General features: G+C 44.0%; 1 protein-coding gene across 8 annotated transcripts in view; it reads left to right on the forward strand.

Moving 5' to 3' along the window:
• The window catches only part of LOC124155996 (homeobox protein cut), a 503,467-nt gene that overhangs the window by 470,347 nt on the left and 5,975 nt on the right, over window positions 1-27,145 (forward strand). For 4 of the 8 annotated variants that reach the window (XM_046530251.1, XM_046530259.1, XM_046530256.1 and 1 more), the window contains 6 exons: window positions 23,517-23,758; window positions 24,059-24,255; window positions 24,616-25,208; window positions 25,637-26,016; window positions 26,118-26,376; window positions 26,790-27,100. In XM_046530251.1, coding sequence (XP_046386207.1) covers window positions 23,517-23,758; window positions 24,059-24,255; window positions 24,616-25,208; window positions 25,637-26,016; window positions 26,118-26,376; window positions 26,790-27,100 — 1,982 coding nt within the window. The remainder of the gene's footprint in view (window positions 1-23,516; window positions 23,759-24,058; window positions 24,256-24,615; window positions 25,209-25,636; window positions 26,017-26,117; window positions 26,377-26,789; window positions 27,101-27,145) is intronic. The other 4 variants (XM_046530252.1, XM_046530255.1, XM_046530253.1 and 1 more) reach the window with 4 other exon arrangements.

Below are 27,145 nucleotides of genomic sequence, written 5' to 3' on the forward strand. Positions count from 1 at the left end.
ATGAAGGTGCATTCGCTGGCCGCAAATAAATGACGAAACAGTTGATATGGCACTAACTGACCTCTTAATCTTTCGCGATCCTTCGGCTCTCACCGCCTTACCCCTCCCGTGGACCCCTTCCGAATGAGCTAGAGAGTCAAAACCCTCAATTCTCTCCCTGTCCGTCCCACCCCTGTCCGTTACACCCAGCCCAACTCTGTCGCCTTCCTCCCACCTCCTTTATAAATACACCCAAATCCCATATGCCCCCTCTTCATTCCGTCACCACCTTTTATTATAGCGCTCTCGAGTTTCCACCGCGGCTCGATTTTTGAGCCGTTAGGAATCGGATAACATCGTCCCTCTCCCGTTTTCCTTTTCGGATCTCCTCCGTCCGTTTAATTTTATTTTGACTCCAAATCTCCACTTCCCCTCACTTCTCTCCCTTGGAGATGCCATCCGAACTGGTGAATGGCCTCCACTACACTCAGACAGTTATCGCAGTGGATAAGGGTATTTTTCTCGAGACTTCAGCCATTTTATCATTCATGCCTGTCTGAAGCAGGAACTGCAGAGAGTAGTCGTGAAATTAACAATAATCGGCGAATTTTAGGATAACATTATTTATTCTCTCTCGTACATTGTTGGAGTCAACAGGCTTTTTATTCGTTCTCGTCTGAAGTAACCCAGGCATTAACTCATTTCACATTTAGGGGAAAATGTTTGTTGGGAATGACTGTGTAGTGGCGAAAGCAATAACTATTTTGTTGCTTTCTCTCATGCGTATTTGGCGTTAGCAAAGCATACTATCAAGTTACTTACCCCCACTAAAATTTATCCTCGGTTAAGGCCTTGCTTAAGTGGTTCGAGTGGACAATTATTTCACTTACTTTTTCAAGGGTCATTGTCTTCATCTGTGAATGATCATGATTCAGCGTTTTATTTTTGCGGAAGTAAAATCGTATGGAATGCGTAACTGCGTGGATCTTAAAAGAATTACGGCGTATTTAGAAAGCTTGATAAACTTAGCAAAGAGTTATGGGAGATGAAGGTATTAGGCAAATAGTTTTTTTCTTTGAAGGTTGATGTTACTTAGCACTCGTTTTTCACGATAGTGTATTACCTAGTTCGTATTTCAGAGTGAATTGAGTGTCCTTTCACCCCAACATTAAACTGAGATTTCGTAATTTCGCCTGGGCACCGAATTCATTCTTCAGTTCGAGAAGGGCTATGGATTAAGATACAATACGCACATGTTATGATTTTCTTTTTCTTCCGTGACTGAGTTATGCTCCCTTGACAGGAGTTCCCCAGAATTTACGACAGAGTGATCGATTCCATCTAAATATAAGATGTCGCTGGTTGGTAGTACGTAAGTCCGCCTATGCGGGATAGGGAGCTGATAATTATAAACCCTCGGCCTGGTAATTAAATTTAGTAATAAAAACGCTTTTCCATGAGGTGCGTAAATTTCCTTTACAGATATCGTTTCCCTCGTCGTAAATGATTTCTTCGGGCTACCGTTAAACTATGAAAACAATTTTTACCCATCTCCTTCCATTCCTCACTGCTCTAAGCACAAACAACGGAGCTTCTTGTTTCCGCGGTAGTAAATAATAGGAGCAAGCCCGAAGGTATTGTTCAGCTCAGAAGGACTGTCCTCAATTCTTGTGTTCACTTCTTCTTTGGATGTGCTCGCGAGTGGATCTAAATTCCTTTTGATTTCGCTACAACGTAAACAACCCACCGACCAATGGGGAATGTCCACCCAAACCCCTCGGGAACCATTTAAAATTCTTCGGCTCGGCGGAGGAGTAGCCGTTGAGTTAAAGTTCCGTACACTCCCGAATCTTCACACTGAGCTCCCAACGGGATTGCGGGGAAGTTGCTTCCTCGTGGGTGTAGATTTAGAAGGTTGAGGAAATAAGGAGGGTATAAAGGAAGAAAAAGTGTGCAGCAGAAATCTTTTGATCGCCGGTAATGGGAGGGCGTGTTGTCGCCGCCTGTTACACAGCCCCGCAGAGCACCCAGCCCTGACTCGCTGTCGTACGCTTCCTCGAACAGTAAAAAGTAATAAATCGTGTTCCGCTCCCCCTCCCATCCTCACGCCCCCGCCTGAATCAAAGCACTATCGCCGCGGGTCCATAAAGAAATTAAGGCCCATAGAGCCCTTCCCCTCCCTTCCACTACTCCGTTCCGCCCTCTGAGTCATGTTCCTTTGCCCTGCAGAGCGGAGTTAAAGAAAAAGGGTTCCGAGGTGAGATGGCCGCAGTGTCTCCTCTTCCGAGCAACAGATTTAATTGTTGGAAACCGATTCGTGGACCCTTGCCAGTGTTGCGAGTCTTGAAAATTTCTTCACGTGTTCGCCGTCCCGCACCCCTCATTGCGCAGAGAAATGGTGGACGTGGATGAAATTGCTCTCTGTCACACTAATCACGTGCCTCACCAAAGAACTTCATTGTTTCGATTCCGGCGCACTCTAGTGCCTCGAACAATAGAGAAATCACGAGAGTTGTTTGATCCTCCCTTACCTGAAGGCCTCGGATATTGCAGGTCAAGTTGGTCAACCTGAAGGTCACAATTTCGTATCCCTCATACAAGTTAGCCTTCGCCTCTAACTCTTTTTTTTATAATCGAAGTTCAGTTCGCCGAGATTTATTAGTTGCTTTTCGTCATCCCTTCCCTAGCATCCAAAGTCGATAAAATTGGAAATTTTTCATAAAAAATACTTTTCGAATTAAATCGTCAACAGTAGGTGCTGAAGCCAACCCTTGATCCTTTCGCGAGCGTCAGATTTTATCCGATTAAAAATTTCGCATGCGTATTTATTTCGTCAAGTCCCTTCATTACTCAAACTTGGTTTCACATTATACGCAGCCCACAGTGTGAGAGATCGAAGTCTTGCGTTATTTTCCGCTCGCCCTCTGAATGCCGTGTTTTGTTTTCCCGATGAAAGCGTATTTCAAGTGACCGTATCTTCCTAACATAACACATTTGTCCCTGGTTGACCTCACTGCTGGGGCACGCATTGAAAAAACAGTGATAAATTTTATCCGCATTCCTATCGTAGAAATCACACAGCATTCGACCGTAGAAGCAAAGGTTTTGAGGAGCTGATAACCCTAACCTTGTAATCTAAGGCATTGAAGAATTGGATCGCCTATTTTAATGGGGAAATTTTTACTTGATTATCATTTTATAATAAGACCTACTGCTCTATTTAAATCCATTTAGGCTCCGAGAGGGGGATAATACTCTAGTTTTAGTTATATGCCACTAATACAGCTATATTTTTAAGTGAAGAGAGCGTGGAGGAAGATAGAAATATGAAACGTAAGAGAAGTAGATGACGATTGGGCAATTTTCATTTTTGTTGATCGGTGATGGAGTGGATATGATCCGTCAATAATAAGCCTAGTATTTTTAGTAAGACGTTGTCGGCCCCGCCCCCCACTACCTGAAAAAGCACCCTCTTAATTCTCCTCCTCACCCCTTCCTTCCCTCTCCACTCCCCCACTCCTAACCTCAATTTTCATTCGCCCTGTTTTCGTGCATGGAACGAAATAGTGGCCGATGATGCCTCCTCCTCCCTTCCCAACTCCCTCTGCGCTTCCAATCCTTCCTTCCCCCTCCTCTCCACCCCGCTCCTCCGTTTTGGAACCCATCCCAGACATATCTCTAGTGTCCAACTCTCCTTCGCTTCATACTTGTATATTTTTCTTTAAAGCCGCCTTGATTTTTACACCAATTAATGCTTTATTTCAAACCGAAAACATTTCGCCTTTTAGCCAACCGTCCTCCCACTCTTCACCACTTTATACCGTCGACGCCCTCTGTCTCTTACCTCTTAACCCTTCCTCATCCAAAAGTCCGCTATTTTTGACTTTTTGTAAATAATTCGTTCCGTCGGAAAGGGTTGAGGGGCAGGAGGGAGTAAGGGGGGAGTGTTGTCTGCGGGGGGAGGAAGGAGGCTTGGCGGGAGAGCGCGAATGATTCATCCGACCTAAAACAACATCATAATAATGATCCCCCTTCATAAATTTCCGCCCGACTTTTAAGTTTACGCATCATTTGCGGTAGACGGAGTCGAGTTTGAGTTGGGGATTCGGGTTTGAGTGGTCGAAAGAGAGAGAGAGAGAGGGAAGCACCACTTCTCCCCGCCCTTCTCTTCCTGTGAAAAACAGGTCCGATACCTCAAAGGAGGTGACAATAATGTTTATTTTTATCGGGATTCACTTATTTAGAATATTAAGAATTATAAAAAAAACGACTGAAATGATTTGCTCTATACTTCACGTATTTGGTTTGAGGATAAATATTTCTGTTGACTTTAATGTGTGATGCGCTTCAGAAGTCGCTAATCCCTCACAAAGTATGCAAACCAAATATGACTGAAATATTAAGATCAGTAAATTAAAAGAAATTTCACAAAATGGCTGAACAATTGTCAAATGTAAGTGAGACTAAAATAATGGGAAGTGATGAATTATCGATAATGTGCATTTAAGTGTTTTAAATTAATGATAGGACACAAAAATATCATTCCTGCCTCGCTAGGTTTATAGATGATATCTAAGTATTAGCTTCACATTACATCACATACAAACGGCGATCAGATTATTGAGATAATTTCCTTCTGCCCAAATTGAAAGAAAAAGCATCATCTTTTAATTTGGGCAATCCGTCTTTGTTCTACCATTAAAAAGTTTATAATATTGGTCCGTCCTCGAGGTCCTAAATAAAATCTTTTTTATTGATCAAATAAATGCTGAAAATTTGTGGTGTGAGGGTATCATTCATTCCCGCTCCATGCGAAAGGAAGGAAAGATTCGAAGGTTTGCCAATGTGGAACCAAAACAAAACGTCGAAAAGGATCTCCCTCAGAAATGTTTGCTTACCTTTTTTTCATATCGTGATTTTTTTTACCTCTCCTCACTCACGACCGAAATTTATGCCACATTCCCGATTCCTTTATTTTACCCCTAAAATTCTTAGGCACTATCTCCCCTCCCTCTCATCCCGCATTATTTTTTCACAATCGGGTCAAAACAGGAGCGCTAATGTGGTAAACACTCGGGCTCTCCGGGAGAAAAAGGATCTCCCAAGCACTCCCCCCCCCCCTCGGGGTGGCTTTGAGAAATTGGTCCGGGGCCCGCGGAAGGATACCGGGAAGAAAGGGAGGAGAGGGTCAACCATAGATCAGCAGCTCGAGTCCCGTGGTTTAGGTGGCACTAAAGGGTGACGTGGGCCAACAACAATGGCTTACCGGCCCATCCCCGTCAAGGGATACTCTTCCAGGAGCAGTCAGTCACCGACGACGACTCCTCATGAGGAGATGATGATATCCATCGGTCTCCCATCTTCATCCAACGATCTCTCTCCTCACTTCTCATACCCTCCCCTTTACCCATTGTTCCCCCACCCCGCGCCGCAAACTGGAGCCGTGCCAAACCTCGGTCCCACGGTCCCACGGTCGTTCGCAAAAGGCGAAAACAAGCGATTCGACGGGGTTGTAGTGCTTGCTCTACAGCGGGGAGGAGTGATGCGTGGTCCGGAGGAAAGAGTTCCAAAGAGAGCCGAGTTTTTATCTCGTGGGCATTTTGTACACATTCTCCCGCCTATCCTCATCCTTTCCTCTCCGTCTTCACCTCGTAGCTCTTTAAGCCACAAGATTATTTTTCTTAAAGCAATTTGCAAAGTTTGGTTTGATTGGCTTCGAAAATTCCATTCGATGCATTTGAAGGTTCTTTGAAAGAATAACAGCAGTACCTACGTACCCCACATTCTTTCATGTAGAGAATATTATTTAGAGCTTTTACTTCTGAAAAAATACTTATAATTTACATTCACAAACATTAAAAATTTACAAAATAAAAAAATAGCATGCCACCGTTTTGCCTAACGGTAGTGAGGGAAGGGGTGAATTATTTATAACCTGATAAAATAAGAGGCATGAGTCACTTATGCGATTGATTAGTCACACTTGCTATATATTGATCGCAGGATATGAATCAATCTTAAACTTTAGATAATAGTAACCTACAGTAAATAAGTAATTTGCTTTAAAAACTTCCGTTTGTTGTACGGGTACACAACCTTTATATTTAATTTTCCAAATGCATAAAGTTTTTTTTTCTCTAAAGACGATTCTCCATTTACTAATTGAATAAAATTACTCCGCCCAACACTGGCGTTGATTTTCAGTCACGCTCATATACTTTGCTTTTCTCCTTATCTCACGCAAGGCAGCTCCCGTCGATCCAATTGAAAAGACAAAGACATTCGTCCTGTTAACTTGTTTTCTCCGCTTGAATTGGAACCGGACTTTCAATATTTTAAATATCACCATCTAATGGGAATCCATCCTATAGTCGAAGATATGTGTCAGTCTTGTATTGAAATTATTCCTCGTGCCTGTTGCCCTTGATAAAATTTTCCCCCAAAGAGTTTCATAAAAGTTTTATTTAAATTTATGGATCCTAAATAGATCGTTTATTCTTTATCTCGGCGAAAATTTTAAATTATTCAACGAAACTTTTATGCAGAATTTCGTCGTTCATTGTGCTTCCTATAGTCACAGACTTTAGGTATCCGCTATGAATGAATTGAAATATGATCTTATTTAACTAATTTTGCCTGTTAAAAAATTTCGTCGCTAGCAAACTCGTTTTATAAAAACTGTTGATTTTTTTAGGCTTGCGTATTTCTCGACAATTTGAGGAATGATTTTTTGAAAGTATTTTTCGAAAAATCGACCTGGATCATCAGGTGAACGGACGTAGCCCTCTTCCACCTCGGAGTTCCGCGTTCCCCTCGTTCACCACTCGAAAACGACTAGCCTCTCATTCCCATCGCCTTTCTTTCGTTTTCTTACCTCTTTTCCCAACTCCTCTTCTCTCCCTTTGACATCTCAACTGTGTCCTCCCAAGAGTCCACCCGGCCTATGATATCCAGTGCGTGTCTTCATCAAGTCACCCCCTGCCAAACACCCCACCACTTTACCTTTCCTTCGGATCTCTCATCCCCCCTCCCCTGTGCTCCCTCTTCCGCCCCACCTGCTCCTCTCCCATCGCCTTCCCTTCTCTAAATCCACCTCCGCCCTCCAAATAAACCGTAGCTCTTGATCCACCTGTCCACGGTGATTATGAAATACTCCCTCCTCGCCCCCGCGTCCCGTTTCGTCCTGTCATGGGGCCAAAAGTCCTCGGAACGAGGGTGAGGGGAGAAGATGTGGACAAGATATATGGGCAAGGAGGGTCACCCAAACGGATAGTGGGTGTGGCTCGAGCTGGCCACAAGCCTATGCGGAAATTATTATCTATTGCCTTTATGGTGGATCGGTAATGGGCTCGTTCGACAAAAATGTTTTTGGCGGAAAGGTGAAAATTCTGCTGAGGAAGATGCCAACGCCACACTCTGGATTCGTCATACACGAGGATTACCTAAATTTGCGCCGAGTGCTGTGTTACGAATGAATCTCCTACGATATGTCCTCTTATCCATTTTATTTTCTTCCTTGTGCTGTAATATGTTCAGAAGGGTTTATTATCTTGTGCGTTAAATCGTTCAAGAGGTCTCCGTTAAAGAACGTTCCATGATCATTGAATTCGTTCAAGAAAATTTAATTGGTTCAGCGAAAACAGGCACCTGGCTCATGTCACGGTGAAGTTTATGGTTTCTTTTGCTCTCTTGTAATTTATCACAACATTTGTGGGCTAATCCTTTTAAGTTTCATCGTTTCCTAATGCTTGGTTGCTCTCAAAACTTTAACTTTTTGATCTTTGGTTTTGCTCCACAAATGACCGATGGTGAAACATCGTAGTTCTAAGCTCCCGGAAGTAAATTTAGTTAATTTAAATGGCGCAGACAGGTTTTTTCGTATCAATCGTGAAGATCAGAGATCCTCAAGATTCGCCCTAAAAAACTATTACAATACTTTATTTTTTCAAATTTTGATCGAGTGCATGAAGCGATTTTTGTGTCGTCAGTTCCAAAGATTCACCGGTTGCCCTTCACGTCAAAGCGTGGTGAAGGCCGCCAAGTGATCCATTAAGGTAAATGGAGGAAACGGATCCAAAATGGCGCAGGATGGACCGTTCACGTACTGGTTGACTACCTCGCGGTGGGCGTAGGTAATATGGCGAGTGAAAACCTACGCTCTCGTGTGGAATCATCATTTAGGAGGTGGAGAAGAGAAGACCCTATCCTGTGAAGAGATGAATGGACGTGTTTACCGCACAATGAAGTATTACTCGTGGCTTACCGCTAAATTTGATGTGGACCCACAAGACGTTCCGCTCCGTATCTCGACGAAGTTATTTCATTATTTTATATTTTCTTTTCACGCGCGTATAATTTGTCATCGTGGCCCATCCCTTTCCTTCTTCCTTCGTCGAACCTAACTCATGCCGCCGTTCCCTTCTCTCAAAAATTTATAAATTCTCACCCGCGACCCTACACAATGCCCCCTTTGTAAAAATTCCACGGTTGGCAAGCTTTGAACTCTCTCTCTCTCTCTCGAGGTCGAAATAAATCTCGCGAAATAATTTTCGCGTGCCTATCCACTCCAGTAGCTCACTCCAATCTGGCGTGCGGAGAGCGGTTAGAGTGAGGAATTATTTTGCGTGAAGTTGGCCGAGGCGAGGGTGCGGGAAAAGGTCGAAATCTCGAGTGAATCTCTTTCCCCGGTTCCGAGATACAAAACTCATAACTGCCGAAATTAAGAAACGAATCTGACGTTATTGCGGCGGCTGTCGTAAAAGTTACATCCGGGTGTGGACTGCGTGGAGTGGGTACATCGTAATCCATTCAACGCTCAGTTGGATTGTTATTTCATTTTTATCCTTATTCCATAAAACGATGCGTTTTTTCGGGGAGAAGAATAAGGGTCATCCAAGCGTGATCGTGGCCACTTCTTCAGATACCGCGCTGATAAACGTGATTCAGGAGGGTTTTTTTTTATTTTTACTCCGATTCTCACAGTCCCGTCACCCTTTTTCACCCAAGCCAGCTCGATTCCCGTGCTCAACGGCGTGGAAATATTCCCACTTATATTTTACATGTTTGATTCCTTATCGGCGGTCCATCTGCGCTGCGCCGGGGCAAAGTTCGCCTTCTCTGGGCGTCGTTACACCCGCGTGATGGCGTCGATTAGACCATCACACTCCTCACCTGAGCGACCTCGAGCCGTCGACTGTAAAGTCGGTGCTTGCATGGCCTCGTGCGTTTTTCGGATCGGAGCATTTCTAACTCCTCCGACTGCTATCCGACCACCCGAGTCCTTTGCCCTCTGGTAGTTGTTATGCCTTGTTTCCACTAAGCAAGCTCCATTTTGGGTCATGGGATAATAGGTTGCCCGACCTTCGTTCCGCGTGGTACGTGAACAGTCCGAGAATAGATTTCTTTTGAGAAGTGAATCTGGAGTGATCAGTAATATCGAAATCTAGTGCTTTTGCTAGAGGGATGGAGGATTTTAAATATTGTTAGGGGATTCCATTGTCATATTACTTGAGTTCCAACTGCGATGACTAACTTACGTTTTCAAGCCTACTTCAAATGACCGTAGTTGGAATTCTGATCGATATTTACGCCAATCAAAGCTCCCACTAAACTGTCTTTGGTCGGGCTAACCAGTGTAAGAATATAATTGAAAGAAAAACTCATAATAATCTTCTCCATCGTCTCTCTGCGTTATCATCAGAACACCGCGATTCGCTAACCCTTCCTGCCTTCCTCTTGATAGATTCTCCAGTTTTACTTGGCATTCGGCTTTATATGTTTCATGTGAGGATTACCTCAAAGTCGTTAGGCCCATGTATTCCGGACAATAGGCCATTTAGACCCAGGCCTCTCCGCTAAATTTTTCCTGGCAGAAGGAGATCTGATTGTTGTAAATTAGATTCAAATTTTCGGCGAAGTCTTCGGGCAGTCACGCTACGGTTTTAAAATGCTAATTTTTGGAATGTTATTTAAAATTCTTCCCCCCTCATTCATTTCTAACACTGACATGGAGATGTCGCATCTCGCAGTTGGGCTACTTCGCCATGACTTTGGTCGGAGTGATTTCCTCATAAGATCGTCCTAGAGGAATGCGGTTGGTAATAACGAGGAAAACATTAATTATATTCTGATGGATTCGGAAAAATCAACCTGTGAGGTGCGGTCTGAAATTGAAACGCATCTGCAAAAATATTTTATTTTTATGTTTTTAACCTTGGCATGTGGCTTTGGTATGATCGCACGGCAGCAGAAGCTTCTTGGAATGAGGGAATTGACGCAGGTGTCGAAAAAATTTCGTTTCTTCTTGAAATCAAATAAATCCATTCGGTATTTCATTTGGTCGTCATCGTATTTCGCAGATATAGGGAAATAAAAGCCAGCGGCTATCACGTCGTGATAATTATCCACATCCTGCTTTTATCCCCACCACGATCCTCGCCACCTACCCGATGTGTTTCTTTTTTTTTGTTCAACTTAAAGTTTCATTCCCGAATTCCCTTCTCCCCCGTACCTCGGACCGTCTCCCTTCTGTCGAAAAGACCTACACCTGTCTACTGATTCCATCGGAAGGCATGGAAGCGTTCTGCTTGAAAATACCCTTGACGACAGGCCTCTTGTGACTGACTATGAATGTGTTAGCAAAGTTAACGAATATCTCCTTGCACAGCAAAAATGCGCCTGCTCTGGATGAAAATGAAGTATAACTGCAAGAATACAATTATTTCATTAGATTATCCGTCTTAAAATGATGATGGTATAACAATATAACTGATCTAATAGAATTTTGAAGGCAAAGATCCAACTCAGTTCTCATAAATGTGTGACAGCAAAGTACGATTTCAATTAAAAAGTAGTAACTATATTCATCTTGATCTAAAAGAAATATACCTATATATCCATAATTCTGTGTACAATGAAAATTATGATGTTGAAAGATAATTAATTTTAGTCAGATTTTGTTCTTTGTCAGATTGTTTCATTTCATTTCGTTCATTTTTTGGTTGCTTCAAACGTATAGGCGGGAAGAAAATATCTTCTATTAACTAATGACACACTATGGGGTTTGCTAGATGGCTTTATTTGAAGTATAATGGGCCAGCTTGATTGGTAAATACAAAGCGCTACACCACGGGCACGATGTCAACGATTCGCTTGATTGTAAATTCGTTGGCAATCCGTCTATTTGCATTATATCGTCCATCGGCGCCGATACTTCAAAAAATCGTGCAGTCCCTTCCTTTGGCATGGGATCGCGTGATGAGGATCGACTCCGAACGAGAGTTATAGATTGACAAGGACAATAATTGGCCTCGGTGGGGAATAATGATTGCCGGAGCCAGCGGGGTGGAAATTCGGATGATGATTCGAACGAATTCAAATAACACGACGACGTCCAGTTCGGCTCCCAGTGTTCCCCGGATTTGATTTGCCGACATTCACGATCCCCTCACGCAACCATTTGGTGTGCTTTTGCTTTTGAGTCTCTCGGGAAGGGCTTGGAATACGTATTCACACAATACTTGGGTCGATCGACGGGCTGATTTGGTTCCTCGAAGACGCCCCAGGGCGACACTGATGGAGAAGTGGTTGCGAGAACGGTCTCCCGAGAGGCCCAATGGATTCAGAGGCGAGATAATATTAAAAAATAATAATTCTGGAGGATTCGCACGCATGCAATCGATCAATCTCCTTTCTCCCCTTGCTTCATCCACCTCTCTTCGTCCGTCTATTTAAGATCGTCCGAATTTCTGGCCGTTGGCATTTGGAGCTTGTTTTTCATCCGTTTATAAGCATTTGACATATCATTTTGGGTGTGTTCTGAGAAAATAACGTAGACTAGGAAGGTTGTCGATTTTATAGTTCACCTTCCTCTAGGCTTATGCCTATTGATATTAGTTCGAAGATGCAATTCTTTGAGGGCGTAGTGATATCTTTGATTTCAATTTCATCAATCAATACAGATATTCTAGATCGAGTACATGATCGTAAGACGTATAGTGTTTCCATAATACTCCCAGAATCATTTTCTAGCGACAAAACCTTGTTACAAACAAGCCCGTCTAGATATCAGTGAGCCTTACGGTGCTCTTTGAGTACGAAAACTTCTCCATAACTTAAAAGTTTACTTTCTGTTCCAACATTGACACTTTCAACGTTCAGTGCTTCATAATATCACCGTAAAATGAGTAGCCTGTGTACTACGTCATCTTTCGTGCCGAATTGACAGAGGAGAAGGACTTGAAGGACAGAAATAATCGTGGCTGACTGCATTTTGATCATGCCGCCAGTCAGTGGAGAATTCTTGTTCATAATATTTTCCGGATCAGTTCCCTTGGTGTTTTCTTCATTCGCAATGCCCCACGGCGTGCCTCCGGTGAAAGTTAATATCGCTTCCCGAATGATCTTGCGAGTCCAAAGTCAAAGGAGCGAGAGTCACAAAAGATCAGGGTAGGTTCCATGTTAAAACTTCTGAAGAGGGAAAACATTTTTCCTTCTCCCACGATATTTTTTCCATTTCCTTTTTTTTTCAAAATTCCCTCCCCTTGAACGAGTCTCCAAAGACTTGCACGGCGACTTCCAAAGAACCCACGCACTCGTTCAGGATATACCACCCCACCCTTTTTAATGCGGCAGTGCACCCACAGACATACAGAGGTGCACAAACGGTTAAAGTTGGGCCCTTCAATGTTATTTGTTCGATCAGCCTTTGGGGTGAAATAAATGAAAAAATGATGTGGTTGAGTCGGAGGGATTTATATGTATGTATAGATCCGGGGCTTGATCACGTGACAAACGCGGTCACACACAGGGCGAATGTGAAAGTGCACTCAAGGGATTGGGTAGCGATCAATGGAGGGATTTTTACACGTCATTCTCCTCCATATTCTGTCTCTCTCTCTCTGCCTCCTTCTCCCTTATCTTTCGCATTCGGCTTTGATTTCATTATTTTTTCCCGATCCCTTTGCCCGCTCAATTCTCCTTGCCTCGAGTGATGGAGTGGTTTTTATTAAAAGAAACCTTTGATCGCTCATTCGGTTTCGCATTCTCTCCGCGAACTCACCAAATCGCAAAATTTTCGGCCTCATTTTATTTTTTCACCTTGCCTTCCACCACTTCCTCGTTTTCAGCGGCGGCGATCAAGCCACCTCGCCGCCGCCCGGAATTCACTTCTCCGCCGATAAAGTCATTTTTTTAATAAATATGCGCCCCTCTCTCCTCCTCATCCCTTACCAACGAACAGTTTTGCCGATTTTGAAGTGGAGGGAGCAGCGGTTGGGAAACGAATCGCGATATTCTTCGTTCGCATAATTCTCTCGAGGGTTTTCACAGCACTGAGAGCCCCGACAAGCTAAAGGTTATACACAGGAGACTTAGATGAATATATAGCTAATTATTTGGTCTCCCTTTTATTCCGATGAAGAATTTTCTTATCGGTCTCTTATTAGCCGTTTAGGAGATGATGGTAAGACTTATGTGATACAAGGATGACCCTTCTCACTTCGTCTTATCTCCTCACTTTGTTTCCTATCGATAAAATTTTCTATACTTGCAGGTTTAGCGTTGAAATTTCCCGTGATATCCTGGAAGATTTGGTTACTCTTGATTTCGCCATTTCGGTGAATATCTTTGCTCTCTAAGTTAGCGTTATATCCTCCATTCTTTCCCGTCTTTTTCGATTCGAGGCACACAAAGGCATTCGTGTTCTCCCACCCGCCAATCAATTCTATCGCTCCCCCCTTCCGTGAACCCATTGCAACGTCTGATGACACTACTTATCACCCCCACCTGGCGCGCTGGACGCCATCTTGATACTCCTCTTCCTTAATCCTCCCCCTACCTCCTCTTCTTCTTCTCCCATCCCTCCATCGCCACCGAGGTCTTTGTGTCGATATCTTTGAGTCGCCATCTTTCCGTCTCCTCAGGTTTACCCCAAGGCCGTAATTGTCTGCTAATTACCTCCTTGCCTCACCTCCCCCTCCTCCTTCACCCTTCGCCTTCCACCCCAACCATCCACCCGTGCCAATCCTCTACTGTCTTCCCCAGGTGATCTCGTCCGTTTTCAATACGACCCACTCGTTTATTTCTCCATCTATCGTTTCTTTTTACCATCATCTTGTATTTCCTCATTCCGCATCCGTCAGATTTCGGCGTCGAATGAATGCACTTGTTCTTATTATCTTCTTGTTAGATCGTATTTTGTTTTTGTTTTTATTATTCGGTTTTTTATATCTATGCTTTTGTCTTTCTATCCTATTTTTTTTTCTCTCAACAAATTAGAAGTGGGAGATGGAAATCAAAAGTTCCGTTCTTATTTGGTTAATACAACCCAATCATACCGAGTTTATTTACTTCTAGTTTCACCCCCGCTAAAATTATAACACAAAACTTTAATGGTTCGTCTAGTCGACGTTTTATCTGAAGTTTGAGCGATTGATTCGCTAACGGTTGCGTCCGCTGAGAAAACAAAGATATTCCTGATCAGTTACAAGACGGTTTTTTGCTAGTTGACTTTCTCTTCGTGGTCGGTTGCTTTGAAATTTTTCCTCTTATCTTTGTGTGAAAGGCATCGGCATTCCCCCTTTACTGGCCATATGGGATATGATCCGTACTCATTGGTTGAAATCGGCATGTGTAGTGTAGCATTTGTTGCTTTGGTGCTGAGGTGATCGTCAAATATTTTATCTTCTCTCATTGATGGGGGCTGATGGTCCTTTCCGGGAACAATTTTTGGCTAAAGGCTTCCTCCGCCAATTACAAGAAATCGGAGGGACCACCCTGAGGGCGGCTGAGGGTCCGAAGCCATTGAAGCTCCCGAACGGTGATGGTGGTAAAAATTTTCGAGGCCCTGGTAAACGTTCCGACGCAATGGAGGGCATTACCGAGAAACTTAAAATGTCTCATTACCCGTGGCATTATCCTATAATGGTTCTACGGCCAGCCACCTTTTCCTTCCAAATTGCCTCTCCACCTCTTCCTCCCATGTAGCTCTTACAAGTACGTAAACTTCACTCCCAGGTACTCACACAAGTCTCTTAGTCTTGTACACAACTTAAAAATACGTGATTTGTCTCTAGCTACATCAACTTCACTGTATCGATACCACTTATTTCCACTAAAAACAGCTATATTCGTTTCCGACGCTGCTGCAGAGGGTAGCAGAATTATTGAGATAAGTAGCTGATTAATATCCGGACTTCTGATAGAAGAGCACGTAATGCTATTTCCTGGAATTCTCTGAGAATTGAGGTTTGCTTCACTAAAGTTTACGCATAGACACTACGACGTTCACTTAGTAGTTCAAGTAGTAAACGCTCATTTCAAGGCTCAAATTTAAATTTGCGCCGAATTTGGGTGTTGCGGAATTCGGTCACAGTATGTATATTCTCGGCTATCAATGGTGTTCCACAAGGGTTAGCCTGTGGCACCTTTATGTTTGTAACATTTATTGAAGTGCTTCCTCATGAACTCAATAATGGCCAAGACCGTCTTTTGAAATTTTTATCTGCGCAATTGATTCCGTACTCCGTTCCGAACTGTGTGCTTGGACCTCTGTTCTTACCTTCCCTTGTGCACTGCCTCTCCCGTGGCCCGCACCCTTCCTCTCCCTTAACCAACCCCCGCCACAGATCTATTTTAATGACGACGATAACATTTCGGAGAGATGGTGGTGTAGCCCGGGGAAAACTTTTTTGAGGGCAGGAAAGCATCTCAATAAAATAAGGGACAGTGGTCGGGGACTGTGTGGGCCTATGGTAGAAAGAAAATGCCGCCTCCCTGGTGGGCTTCGCGTCGGGATCTTGCGTGTGTTCTCCCATGTGGTGGCGCACGTTGAGTGGCGATTGAAAAAAACCGAAGCTCCGCACGAACCTCCTTTCGATGGGTGGCGCGGGGCACCATTCTCATCCCTTTGTTTTCCTCCACACTGGTTTTTTTACCTCTTTGGTGGCGATTAAGTTCAGGGACGAGTAAGAGTATAAGGTAGAGCAACTCCAGGTATATTCGCGGGTTGGGAAGAAGAGAAGGGTGACGTTGGGCCAGAAGGAACCCAATATTTTTTTTCATTCCCGATCCCTTCAGAGGGATACGTAGTCTGGCTAAGGTGCAAGGTGGAGGTTAAGGGTCGAATAAAGTAGGTCTGCGGTCGGTTTCGGGAGCTTCACGTAAGAAGGCATATGAAAATGAGAAGGATGAAGATGTGAAAGGAAATCCACTCTTTACCGATTCAAGCCCTCTATCCTCGAATCGCTGATGTATTGTACGGGCACATATACCTACACTTATGGTCCCGATGTGGTTTGTCCCAGTCATTCGATTAGAATAATACTTAAGCAGGGTAGAGGCCCCTAGCAAGCTTCGAGACGTCCAAACAATTAACGTGGCACGATGATATTGCCAACCAAATCGTGCTCCGAAACTCTGTGCCTCTCCTTCACTCCTCTCTAAAATATTTTAAAAGCGTGTCTCCCTCGTACCCCCTCAATTTCATTATTCCTTTTCCTTTAGGATTGCCACGTATACGGCGAGGAATACGTCGTGAAAATTATGAGACGTCGTCCGTAATGATTAGACTGTGTTCGTCGCCAAATGTGAGGTTAGAGGGAGCTGTGAGGAGAGGAATTTTTCTGATCGACTGAGTGACTCGGCTCGCTCCATTGTCTCTTTCCTGTTAGCTTACTCATTCCCTCGGCGGCATCAAAGCCATTTTCATTTGTCGCCAGGGCTTGTCGTCGGAGCAAGAAAGAGGTGGAGACGAGGAATTGGTTTGGGAGGCCCTTTTTTCGTCAAGAGAGACGTGGTAGGAGTGTTCCGACTGGTTCCGACCGATAAATAACCTCAAATAACAGCGCAGATTTAAAATGCCTCGGTCTTATCGGTGGCTCAAGTGGGAGCATTTCCTCGCGCACTGTCTTCTCTTCCGCTCAATTTTGTGGAATTTTCGGCCCAGAGAACGACAGGCAACCTATATTGCTTACGAGTATAGAGGGATCCTAGGTAAATCAAAATAATTTTTCCCAATAAGCCTTTTTTTATTCGCCTCTCAACGAATATTAGTGTGTGCTGTGTGTTATGATTTTTCGATGGCAGGATGTATCTGCCTTTACCATGAATATGATTTTATGTTCCGGGGAAGCTTATTGTTCCATCAGGTATATGACTCTAACCCAAAAATCAAGTTTCCCTTGAAATTGAGATAAATTCGTACTTTGTGTCTCTTCTATAGGTAGGTCTTTTGTGAAAAATCGTAGCTTTTATTGTTGCGGCACGCTTTTGGACACTATTTTGAAACTGTTTTGGCTATTTTGAAACGGATGTTTGCATGTGTCTTATAAGAGCTTTAGCCGTCTTAGACGTCCTAGCTGTCTTATAATGAGTCATCAGAGAGATCATATTCATGCGACTAATAACCATTAATGAGATGAAAGATTGCTTGGCAAACATCTGGTCTTACAACCCTCGATACCTGAAACCTCGACCTATCTTATCTCTGACTGATATCGCCATATTTTCATTCGCTAAGATGTCTCGGTTTTCACTCCCATTAAATGCTTGATTTCCTCACACTAGCTTGCTCTCTTTGTGAATCACCGAGGAATTCTCCTGAAGAAGCCGCGACCGAAAAGAGCTCTCATATTTTTTTCCTGTGAGACTTCAAAATTATTTGGCCACGAAAATGACGTCAAAATAGCGAAAATTTCCAAGCATATCATTCAAAAAGGTAGTTAAGACGTCACCCCTTTGAAAACCTCGAAGTTTTTCCACGTAATATCAGTCGTCTTACTCTTTTCAGTCTGCTTCCAAAAATTTATCGAGAGGTGTTTCCCGCAAGGCAGTCTCCACGATCGCTCACTTCAACTCTCACGGAATCTATTTCATTTGAAGGACCCAGCGTAGTGGTTCCTTGCTCTTTGGACGGTCACGCACGTGCAACGACAGGCGTGAGAAAACACGCCTAATTTAGTGGAAACTCCTAATTTTAACACGGCAGGAACGACCCTAATTGGTTTTAATGGAGGCATCCTATTACTTTTCACGCGCGGCTGGAACATAATGAACGGAGAGAATCGATTTAAAAAAGAAATAATTATCATTTCGCTCGCTTTTGACCACCTCCTTCCCATAATCCCATAACCGCACCTTAGCCAACGCGGTATGGTCCCTCCCGCTTAATGGAGCGTTCTCCCGAGTCACCATTTATGGTAGCACTTGCCTGCTGTATCAGACGTTTGCGCCAGGGCCACTGAGGAATGTAGTGAACGTAACTTTTCGCAACAATTCTATAAAATATAAATTTCTTTTTGTAGCTTGCACACTCTTCTCCCTGTATTTTATTTAAATTTTTAATTCTAAAATTTGTTAAGGATTTCGTTAAAGTTACTCCTCGTGTGAAGATGAAGTTTAAGCTATAGTGAGAACAAAAGTATCATTTTTATGAAAAATGGTTTGATGTACGCTTCCTTACCCCCCCTTTGCCTCTCCGACCATACCGCCTTCGGGGGAGAGAAATTTGCAATTTCTTTTTTTTTTCTTCCGCGGTCGTGTCGTTAACGCTAGTGGTCCACGAGAGATGCATTCCTTGTCCACTTCTAAGTTCAAATACCCCACACGGTGAACCCACAGCCTCTCGCTCGCTCATTGGCGAAAAGGGTTACCCTTCCTGCTTGGCCACAATGACTAAAAAAAATTGAAGGCGTTGAATAAAAGCATTACTTTTGAGGGGTGCCGTTTTGCTTATCTTATCAGGGACTTCCCCGCCCGAACCCTAACTTTTTATTTTTGCCATCCATGGCCATTGAGTGTGCGTTATGCCTCGCATTGGTTCTGACTGACGTTCTTATTCTCTTCCCACCCTCTCTCCCTTGGGAGAACCGAAAGTATTCCTTGCCTTGCCGGCTAATTACTTATTTAGGAACTGGACATATGAATTCAAGCCAGGTTACGGGAAAGTGGTGATGGGAGTTTTTGCGGAGTGGCGAGAACGGTGATGTGAACTAAGTAAATAGCTAATAGTTGGGGTATTTTACCATGATATTCAATAAGACTATGGATGGATAATAATAACTAGATGATACGCTAATCACAAAATGACTTGACATAAATTTTAGTTGTTTTTAAAAGGGCTATTTTCTTTGTTTTAACAAATATGGGTAAATGATATTCGCGTCACTTTGAACTACCCCAATCTATGCAACTCTAACTGCCATATCTTACACCCATGCTTCGAAGAAGTTTTTTCTTATGAGATTATAATCATCGCATACATCATAACATCCATAAATACCCTGGTATTTTAATAGGGTATCTACTCGGGTATCTTTTAAGGATTTTTATCGTGCTCTATAAATGCTCGGGTGTGCGGAGTCACCATCCCTCCTCCCTAGAAGTTATTCGCAATTCCATGCGCAGTCGCGCCGAAATTACTCATTAAGGAACCGGACTTGTGAATTCGTGTGAGGGTGCGCGGAGGGACGATGGGAGTTGAGTGGGGGCGGTCGGAATGCGCAATACCCCACCATACACATCCGTGGCGGGGGCTGGTGACCCCCGGGGGTTGGAGGGGTCTTGCACCCCGCAGGTAAACGACCATCTTCCCAACCCTTCCTCGCCTTCCTCCCTCAAGGAGGAGGGGTGGAGGAAGTAACATGAAATGCCAAGTGGACCATCAGAGAAATTAAAGCAATTAAAAAATAAATTACCTCCCCGCCTGCCTTCTCCCCTGCTCCCCATTTTCATCCCCGCCCGTCTTACACACATTTCTATTCCAACGAACGCTTTCCCTCCATTTTTATTATTATTTCCTCCGTCCGCGCTGTTATCGTTATTCTTTTATTTTTTTACTTATTTCCATTCCTGAGCAATGTCCATTCTGCCCACCATATTGGGCTTCCCCGCATTCTTCTCCCCTCCCTCCCCCCCATTCCCTTCCCACGCTCGTTTTTTTTTTAAACGCGTTATCCTTAACGATCTCTGCCTCCAATACTGTTTCGGCCACCCTCCCCAATTTTCATTTTACTCAGCGGCGCCTCAACCTTGATCCGTGGGACTATTATTCTCGTTAAATTTTGCGACGTTTCACACACTCGGCGCCTTGTTTTCTTGCGGTTCAACTGCTTTCGACAAAACCCTTTTCGGGTAGATCTTGCCCGTCTCGGTGAATTTCGTCATGCAGGCAGTCCAATTGTATTAAAACTATTCAATCTTGCAAAGTCATAATCATTATACCGACTGAAAACACTGCGAACGGAAACTGTTTCCCAACCAAGAGCGGGTTGAGATTGTTGTTTTTGGGAGTTTTGTTTAACTTTCCGCTGCTCCTTGGTGGTATGCAACACCTCTTAGTCTTAAGTATGAGATGAATAGGTAAGTGATTTATAAATATTCATCTATAAATTTTGAATATTGCTTGTTAAGATGATAAAATAGAACTTCCATTAAAGCTCACCTTAAATTTTACCATCTTTTCATTATCTCCAGAAATTACGGGGCCCCCCGCACCCCATTAATCCAACACAGTAAACCTACCGGAATGAAGATTCCATCCCGGTCGGTTAATTTTTTTTAATTTTTTTACTGGATTGCAATAGACACGAAAGGATCCGTGCGTCACGAGACACTCGTTGATACGATGCATATCGGGCGGTGCGAGGCGGGAATTTTTCAGACCGGAACAGCAATCCTCCACTTCGTCCTTTCCATCAAATTCACCCATCGCCGCTCGGAAGCCATCTCCTTCCTCTCTCCCACCCACGACACTCATACTTTTGCGATGCCGCTCTGCAGCATTCTTGTGTTTATCACGCCGAGTCTTAATTCTTTCCCGCTTCTTTTTTTTTCGTTTTAATTTTTCCCATCGGCCTATTTCCCAGAGCGTGACGAAAGGGCGGCGATGGCTCCTGCGATGATTTCGCCCGTCTCGCTCTTGCGCTTTTCCCACCTCTCTTCTTTTCTTTCTCTTTGAAACACATGACACGCGAAAGTCGTCTCATTATTATTTTTAAAAAACTCCAAACCCTTGTCCCTCCCGGCTTCCTCTCCCCTCATTTTTTTATAAGGCGTAGATTTATAAATGACGCAAAGAGGAACGTACTTCAAAAACTGTTGATGATTGACATTCAAGATTTTCGTTTATTTCAGCCCATACTTATTTATACATATGTGCAAATGTATATAATCGAATACAACAGGTTTTACGGTACCTTTCGACTAGTTCTGTATTCAATTATAAAATATAAATCACGTTCTGCTACAAACTGAACTTTGGGATACGTGATGAAAGTCACCCCTTATTAAGACACATGCTTATAACTTTTAAACATTCAAGTTAATAGTGGCGATTATTTCTCCGCACTACATTGCTGTGTGTAGTTTTTTTCCGTGGAATCATCCGAGGGCTTCTTAACCCTGAATTGAACACGAAGCCTTATGATCAGTATCCAAATCCTCCTCCCACTAGGGCAAAGTCATCACTTAAACTTTAAAGTCGCGAGTAACCTAGCGCCTATTTGCAAAGTAGAGAATTTGGCAGTTACTTTTGATATGCCTATTGTTTTCATATGAAAGAAAAATTCTTACGTCAATCTACATTGCATGAGGACAAAGGAGACCGCATTCTAGGTATCGCAGGGGGCCTCAAAATTCATAGAAATTCCTCCTCCTCTCCTTGCTAATATATCCGAAGTACATATACGCACATGCGTCCCCTTTCCAGCAGCGTTGCCACTCTCTCGATTCGCATTATCTATCGGACCCAGAGGAGTGAGCGGTTGCTGAGAGCGGAAGTGAGCGAGGCAAGTGTCGGTTGGATTGCGAATCTCATAGGCGCGATAGAATGTTGCCTTCACGCCCGATGATTTATATACCGACTCACTTCTACTTCCTCATGCTCGTCTCCATTGCCTGAGAAAATATGAACAATGAGATTATTCTTTTCAGGCGATGAGCTCCGAGCTGTTGTGTGGGTCGCGATTAAATCTTGAAATGTGAATTGAATCCATCCGTCGGTAGCGTAATTGTTTTTTCTTAATGCCCAGCAAAAGAGTTTATTATTAAATGAAAGCGTTATGAAATTTATTTGAGATTTCCTTTTTCTCATGCGGCCGTAACTTTCCTTTTCTTCTCGATTAATTGGCCTTTCGTTGCGAAACCAAGTGTTGGACACTCGGTCAGTTTCGCACGAGGATTTCGTTCGCTTTGCCGAGCGAGATTTTCTCAAACCCCTACCTTGCATCCTCTATCCCGTAGTAATCACTGCGCCTCTATTAACTGGCAATCGTTGAGAGATGTTTAAAATTCATTAGTCTCTTCGGAGACACCGGCCACTTCAGTGATGGTCTTCCCCCTTTTCTAAGTGTCCTCTCCGCGGTAAGATTAGCCCGATTCAATTGGTAATCGCCCATGAATGCTCATGAACGTCTCCATTAGTCGTTGTGAAAGTGGATTGAATGCAAAGTATCCCCCTCTCTGTATCCCTCGGTCATGTTTAGACATAGGTCGTCTTGATTTGCGAGGATGGTGACTCCAAAAGCATTTCCTTTCTGCCAGCGTAACTCTCACATCCGTGCCCTAACCATGTCTCCTCGAGAGACCCCTGCGAGAAACATTCGATTCCGCCGCGTACCTGATCATCTCCAATAAGGCCGACCCAGAGACTAAGTCCCTCCTCATCCTTCCCCAGCAATCACACGAGCAACGCTCGGCATTTGACGACGGCGCTCCATGTCGACCGCACTGCTTGCTGTCCCATTCAACCTTCGTCGTCCGGTACCGACCTCGCTCGTTCTCTTTAGTCCTTCATCTCTCCTCTGCTTCCTCGTTACAAATGTTTAAGTCCGTTTAACCCCTCTCTCTTCTCGACACTTCCCCTCCCCGACTTCATACCAAAGCATCATTTTGCCTCTCTCGCATTGGCCTCGTCGTCTAAAGCCATCGGCGGGGTGGTTCATGAATGGCCGTCCTTATGAGTCGATGTACCGTCTTGCTCCACTCCTTATTCATCCCTCCCTTGCGAATGGGGGGGACTCAGCGATTGATCTTATTTTCGCCATCCGCTGCATGAAGGATACATTCGCCGCCGCCATTCTGAGGCTTGTTGACCCCTTCCTCGCCTCGCGTGATGATGTTCCTCGACCTCTTTCTCCTTTTGGTTGACGACGTCTGAATTAACTCGTGCGCTTTAGGGAAAGCGATATACTTTACCCCCCTAAAAGCCTTGATCATTTTTCATGCTTTTTTCTTTCCAAAGCGAATGCAACGCATATGGTATTCTATTGGAACAGATAACAAGCATATTTTAACATTGATCCAAGCATGTTGATGTGTTACATATCTGTAGAGTAGTCCATATTACACCCAACTTGCACAAATGGACAACATTCACGATGCAAAAATTAGTGCTTCAAAATTTTGATGTGAGTTGTATCTGAATGGTGATGAATACTTGTGATTTTATTGCTGCGGTCTCTCACTCTTCTGTCATGTTTTGTACTTCTGGGAGATCTTTTCCTACGGTTATAACTCACCTCTTTCTCTCTTTCCCGCAGGAAAAGACACAGCAGGTATTCCTGGCTTTGGTTCAGCCCGCAGTGGTGTAGGTGGACTTGGAGAGGATAGCATGACTGAAGAGCGAATAGTTCACATATTGAACGAAGCGAGCCACGCGATGAAGACGGCCTCGGCCTCACTCCACGGTGTCGTGATGGGTGGCGTCGGAGGCGGAAACGGCGGTGGTGGACAGGAAGACAGCCGAAGCAACGATGACAGCAAGTCCCCCCACCATGGACAGGTAAATTATCGTCTTTGAGAAAAAATCGTAGCAATTTGATCTTATCTTCTCCAATCATCTCAAAGCGCGAATCTTCCTGAAATTTGCTCTCTAACAGTATTTTACACTGAGACTTCATCAACGTACTTCATTCTTATGTCTCATCTATCTCATTCGACAACAAAAATAACTATTGCTGGCGATGAAGCTGTCTAATGCCACTTGTGATAGAAACCCTATGTAAATGAGTTTTAAATGGAAATCGTAAATGTTTTTTCAATGCGTATTTAACATAATTTTTCCTTTTTTCGCCTATTGCAGAGCTCATCGCCTCTTTTGGGTGGCAATGGGTCAGGGAAGGATGGCTCCAGTTCCCAAAACCGCCGTCTCAAAAAGTACGAAAACGATGACATTCCCCAGGAGAAGGTCGTGCGCATATATCAAGAAGAATTGGCAAAGTTGATGGGCCGCAGGCTGGAGGACTCCATGCGCAGTCCCAGGGACCATCATTTCCCTAGGTGAGTACCTTGCCCCCATAAACTACATCTTTCTGTAAAGCTATCTAGCATTGATTCTTTGCGTTTGATCTTTAGAACTCTAATAGCCGTTTTTTTCTGCTAACACTCTTTAAATGCAAAAAAGACTAATTCGTTCGAGGAATATCCGTTCATTTCGTATGTTGATGTCACACAGAGACTGTTTCCTCTGAATATAAAGCGCATCATTTGGGATTAGCTTCAATGTCCTGAGTATCCTTATCTACCATCCAACTTGCACAAATGGATAGTTCCTATGGTCTTTCTTTACGCTATACTTCCTACCCCCGTGGACCCTGGCAAATTGAGCCTGAGAGCAGCACCTTATCTCTGTTGACGTAGTTTGCTCTTCCCGCACTTTTTCAGCGGCGCGGGCGGTCCTGGCGGCAACGCCGGCGGCACGGGCCATCCGCTCATGGACCGCACCCAGGAGGAGATCCGGCTGGCCCTGGACGCGTACCACCGGGAGCTGGTCAAGCTGAACGTGGCCCCACCTCCTCCTTCGTCCCCCTCCTCGGGCCCCGGCCTCCCACACCCGCCCCCGCCATCCTCCGCGCCCTCGCCCGCATCCTCGTCTGGCGCCCCCACGGCCGCCACCACCAACTCGATCGTGTCCCAGGCAGGCCTCCTGGCCCTGCATCAGCAGAGCATGCAAGGGCACAACGGCATGGCGCAGGACCTCTCGCTGCCCAAGATCCCCAACGGAGGCCTCGAAGGCCCCCAGGGCATGGGCGGGATGGTGAAGAAGGAGGTGATGGGGCCGTCCGAGCAGCACCAGATGCAGCAACAGCAACAACAAGCACAACAACAGCACCAGCAACAACAACAGCATCAGCAACATCAGATGCAGCAGCACATGCAACAACAGGCGGCAAACGAAGCATTGAGACATGCGGGGAGTGCTTTCTCCCTTGTCAGACCAAAAACTGAACCAGGTAATTAACAAGAGCTTACAACTTTTTCTTCGATTGGCAATGTTTTTATTGGTTATTAAAAGTTGTGAAAAAAATTATTTGCTGTAAAAGAGAAATTCTTCGCTGTTCAGAAAATTAAATATTTCCTTTGCCCAGTGCCACTGTGGCACACTATCTCAGTATGCTCTTACTGTTAGGACCAAATGAATCATTTTAAAATGAATTTTGGCTCTTAGGTCCTGTTACTTGATACACTCAAATTGAAATGTAGTAAGGCATGATTTGTTTACTCAAAAGAATTTGTTAATAATTTCAATAAGTCAACATTATTCAAACGTTTTGTTCAAAGAAAAATATACCTCCCTTCGTGTATTTGAATTAGTCTTAATTTAGGTGTTATTTCATTTTTATTCATTAAGCTAAAATACAAAATATTTTGCTACCTTCAGGCCTACCTGGATCAGGATCTCAATCAGCCAGTGGTGGTGGTCAGCCGGGACAAGGGGCATGTGGAGCTACACCAGGAGCTAGTCCTCTTGGCGGTGGTGTCCCTCCATCGCCTGCTCCCCCCACACCTTCCTCCTTACTAGTGGGTGTGGGTGCGGATGACTTTGGACCATCCTCATTGGCATCGACTGGTGCTAGTCCCCTGCAACGCATGGCCTCTATCACTAATGCTCTCATATCAGCTCCAGTAGTCCCTAGCCACGTGCATGGTAGTCCGTCCCAAAGGCCACTCAAGGCAGTGCTCCCACCAATAACCCAGCAACAGTTTGACCAGTTCAATAATCTCAACACCGAGGACATTGTCAAGAAGGTAAGACTCATGGTAATAACTTTTCTTATACTTAACTAAATGATGATTCATCTTGCAATGTTTATTGAATCAGTGAATGAAATAAAAGTACTAATTTGTACATTCCTTTTCAGGTCAAGGAACAACTTAGCCAGTACTCAATAAGCCAGCGGCTATTTGGAGAATCAGTGTTGGGACTTTCTCAAGGTTCAGTGTCAGATCTCCTTGCTAGGCCAAAGCCATGGCATATGCTTACTCAGAAAGGCCGAGAGCCATTTATCCGAATGAAGATGTTTTTGGAGGACGATAATGCTGTGCACAAGCTGGTTGCCAGCCAGTACAAAATTGCCCCAGAGAAGTTGATGAGGACTGGAGGATATGGTGGAAGTCCTCGTGAGTATAATTCTTTTTAGTCACTTATTGTATTTAAAAGCGGAATTTAAGACTGCCCTAACTGAAAATGTAATTGGCCATAAATGAAAAATCATACCCTTGAGATACAATAATTAGCATCACTTCAGCACTTTAACTTTTTGATATTATTTTCCATTATTCAATTTTATTTGATTTTATTTTATATTTTGAATAAGCTTGTCTAGTTGATATTATTAAAGCCCAAAAATCAGTACTTTCACCTTATAATTTCAAGTCTTTTTAATTTAAAGAATAGATTTCTTTCATTAGTAAGTTTTTGCTTATTTAAATTCATAGGCATATTCAAACAAAAATTGGATAAACGTAAATTTAAATATTTTTCAACATGCTTTGAAGCAAATTATTAATGCATGGCAACTTTGCCAACACAGTAGGCCCGACCAAGCCCCTGTCAAAGCTGTCGGCTGCAATGCCTCCATCTGGTATGGATCCAGTTTCTAAGGCCATGGATGCTGTTGTGTCATCTTCACCCTCCTCCTCAGCTGTTCTCTCGGCTGTGGTTGCTGCTGGCCAGATGGCTGCAGCAGCCGCTGCTGCTGCTGCCATGCACCATGGTGGAGGGGCGTCGTCAACGCCATCCCACCCGGACACCACCACGTCACCATCAGCACTGCTCAAGAGAGGTGGACATCATCACCACCCGCATCTACCACCCCATCATCCTCACCATCACCCATCACAGGTAAGCATATTTAAGAGCCTCCCAATGTGTTGATTTTCTATTTAT

This window comes from Ischnura elegans, chromosome 3 (assembly GCF_921293095.1).
Source record: "Ischnura elegans chromosome 3, ioIscEleg1.1, whole genome shotgun sequence".
NCBI classification, from domain to species: Eukaryota; Metazoa; Arthropoda; class Insecta; order Odonata; family Coenagrionidae; genus Ischnura; species Ischnura elegans.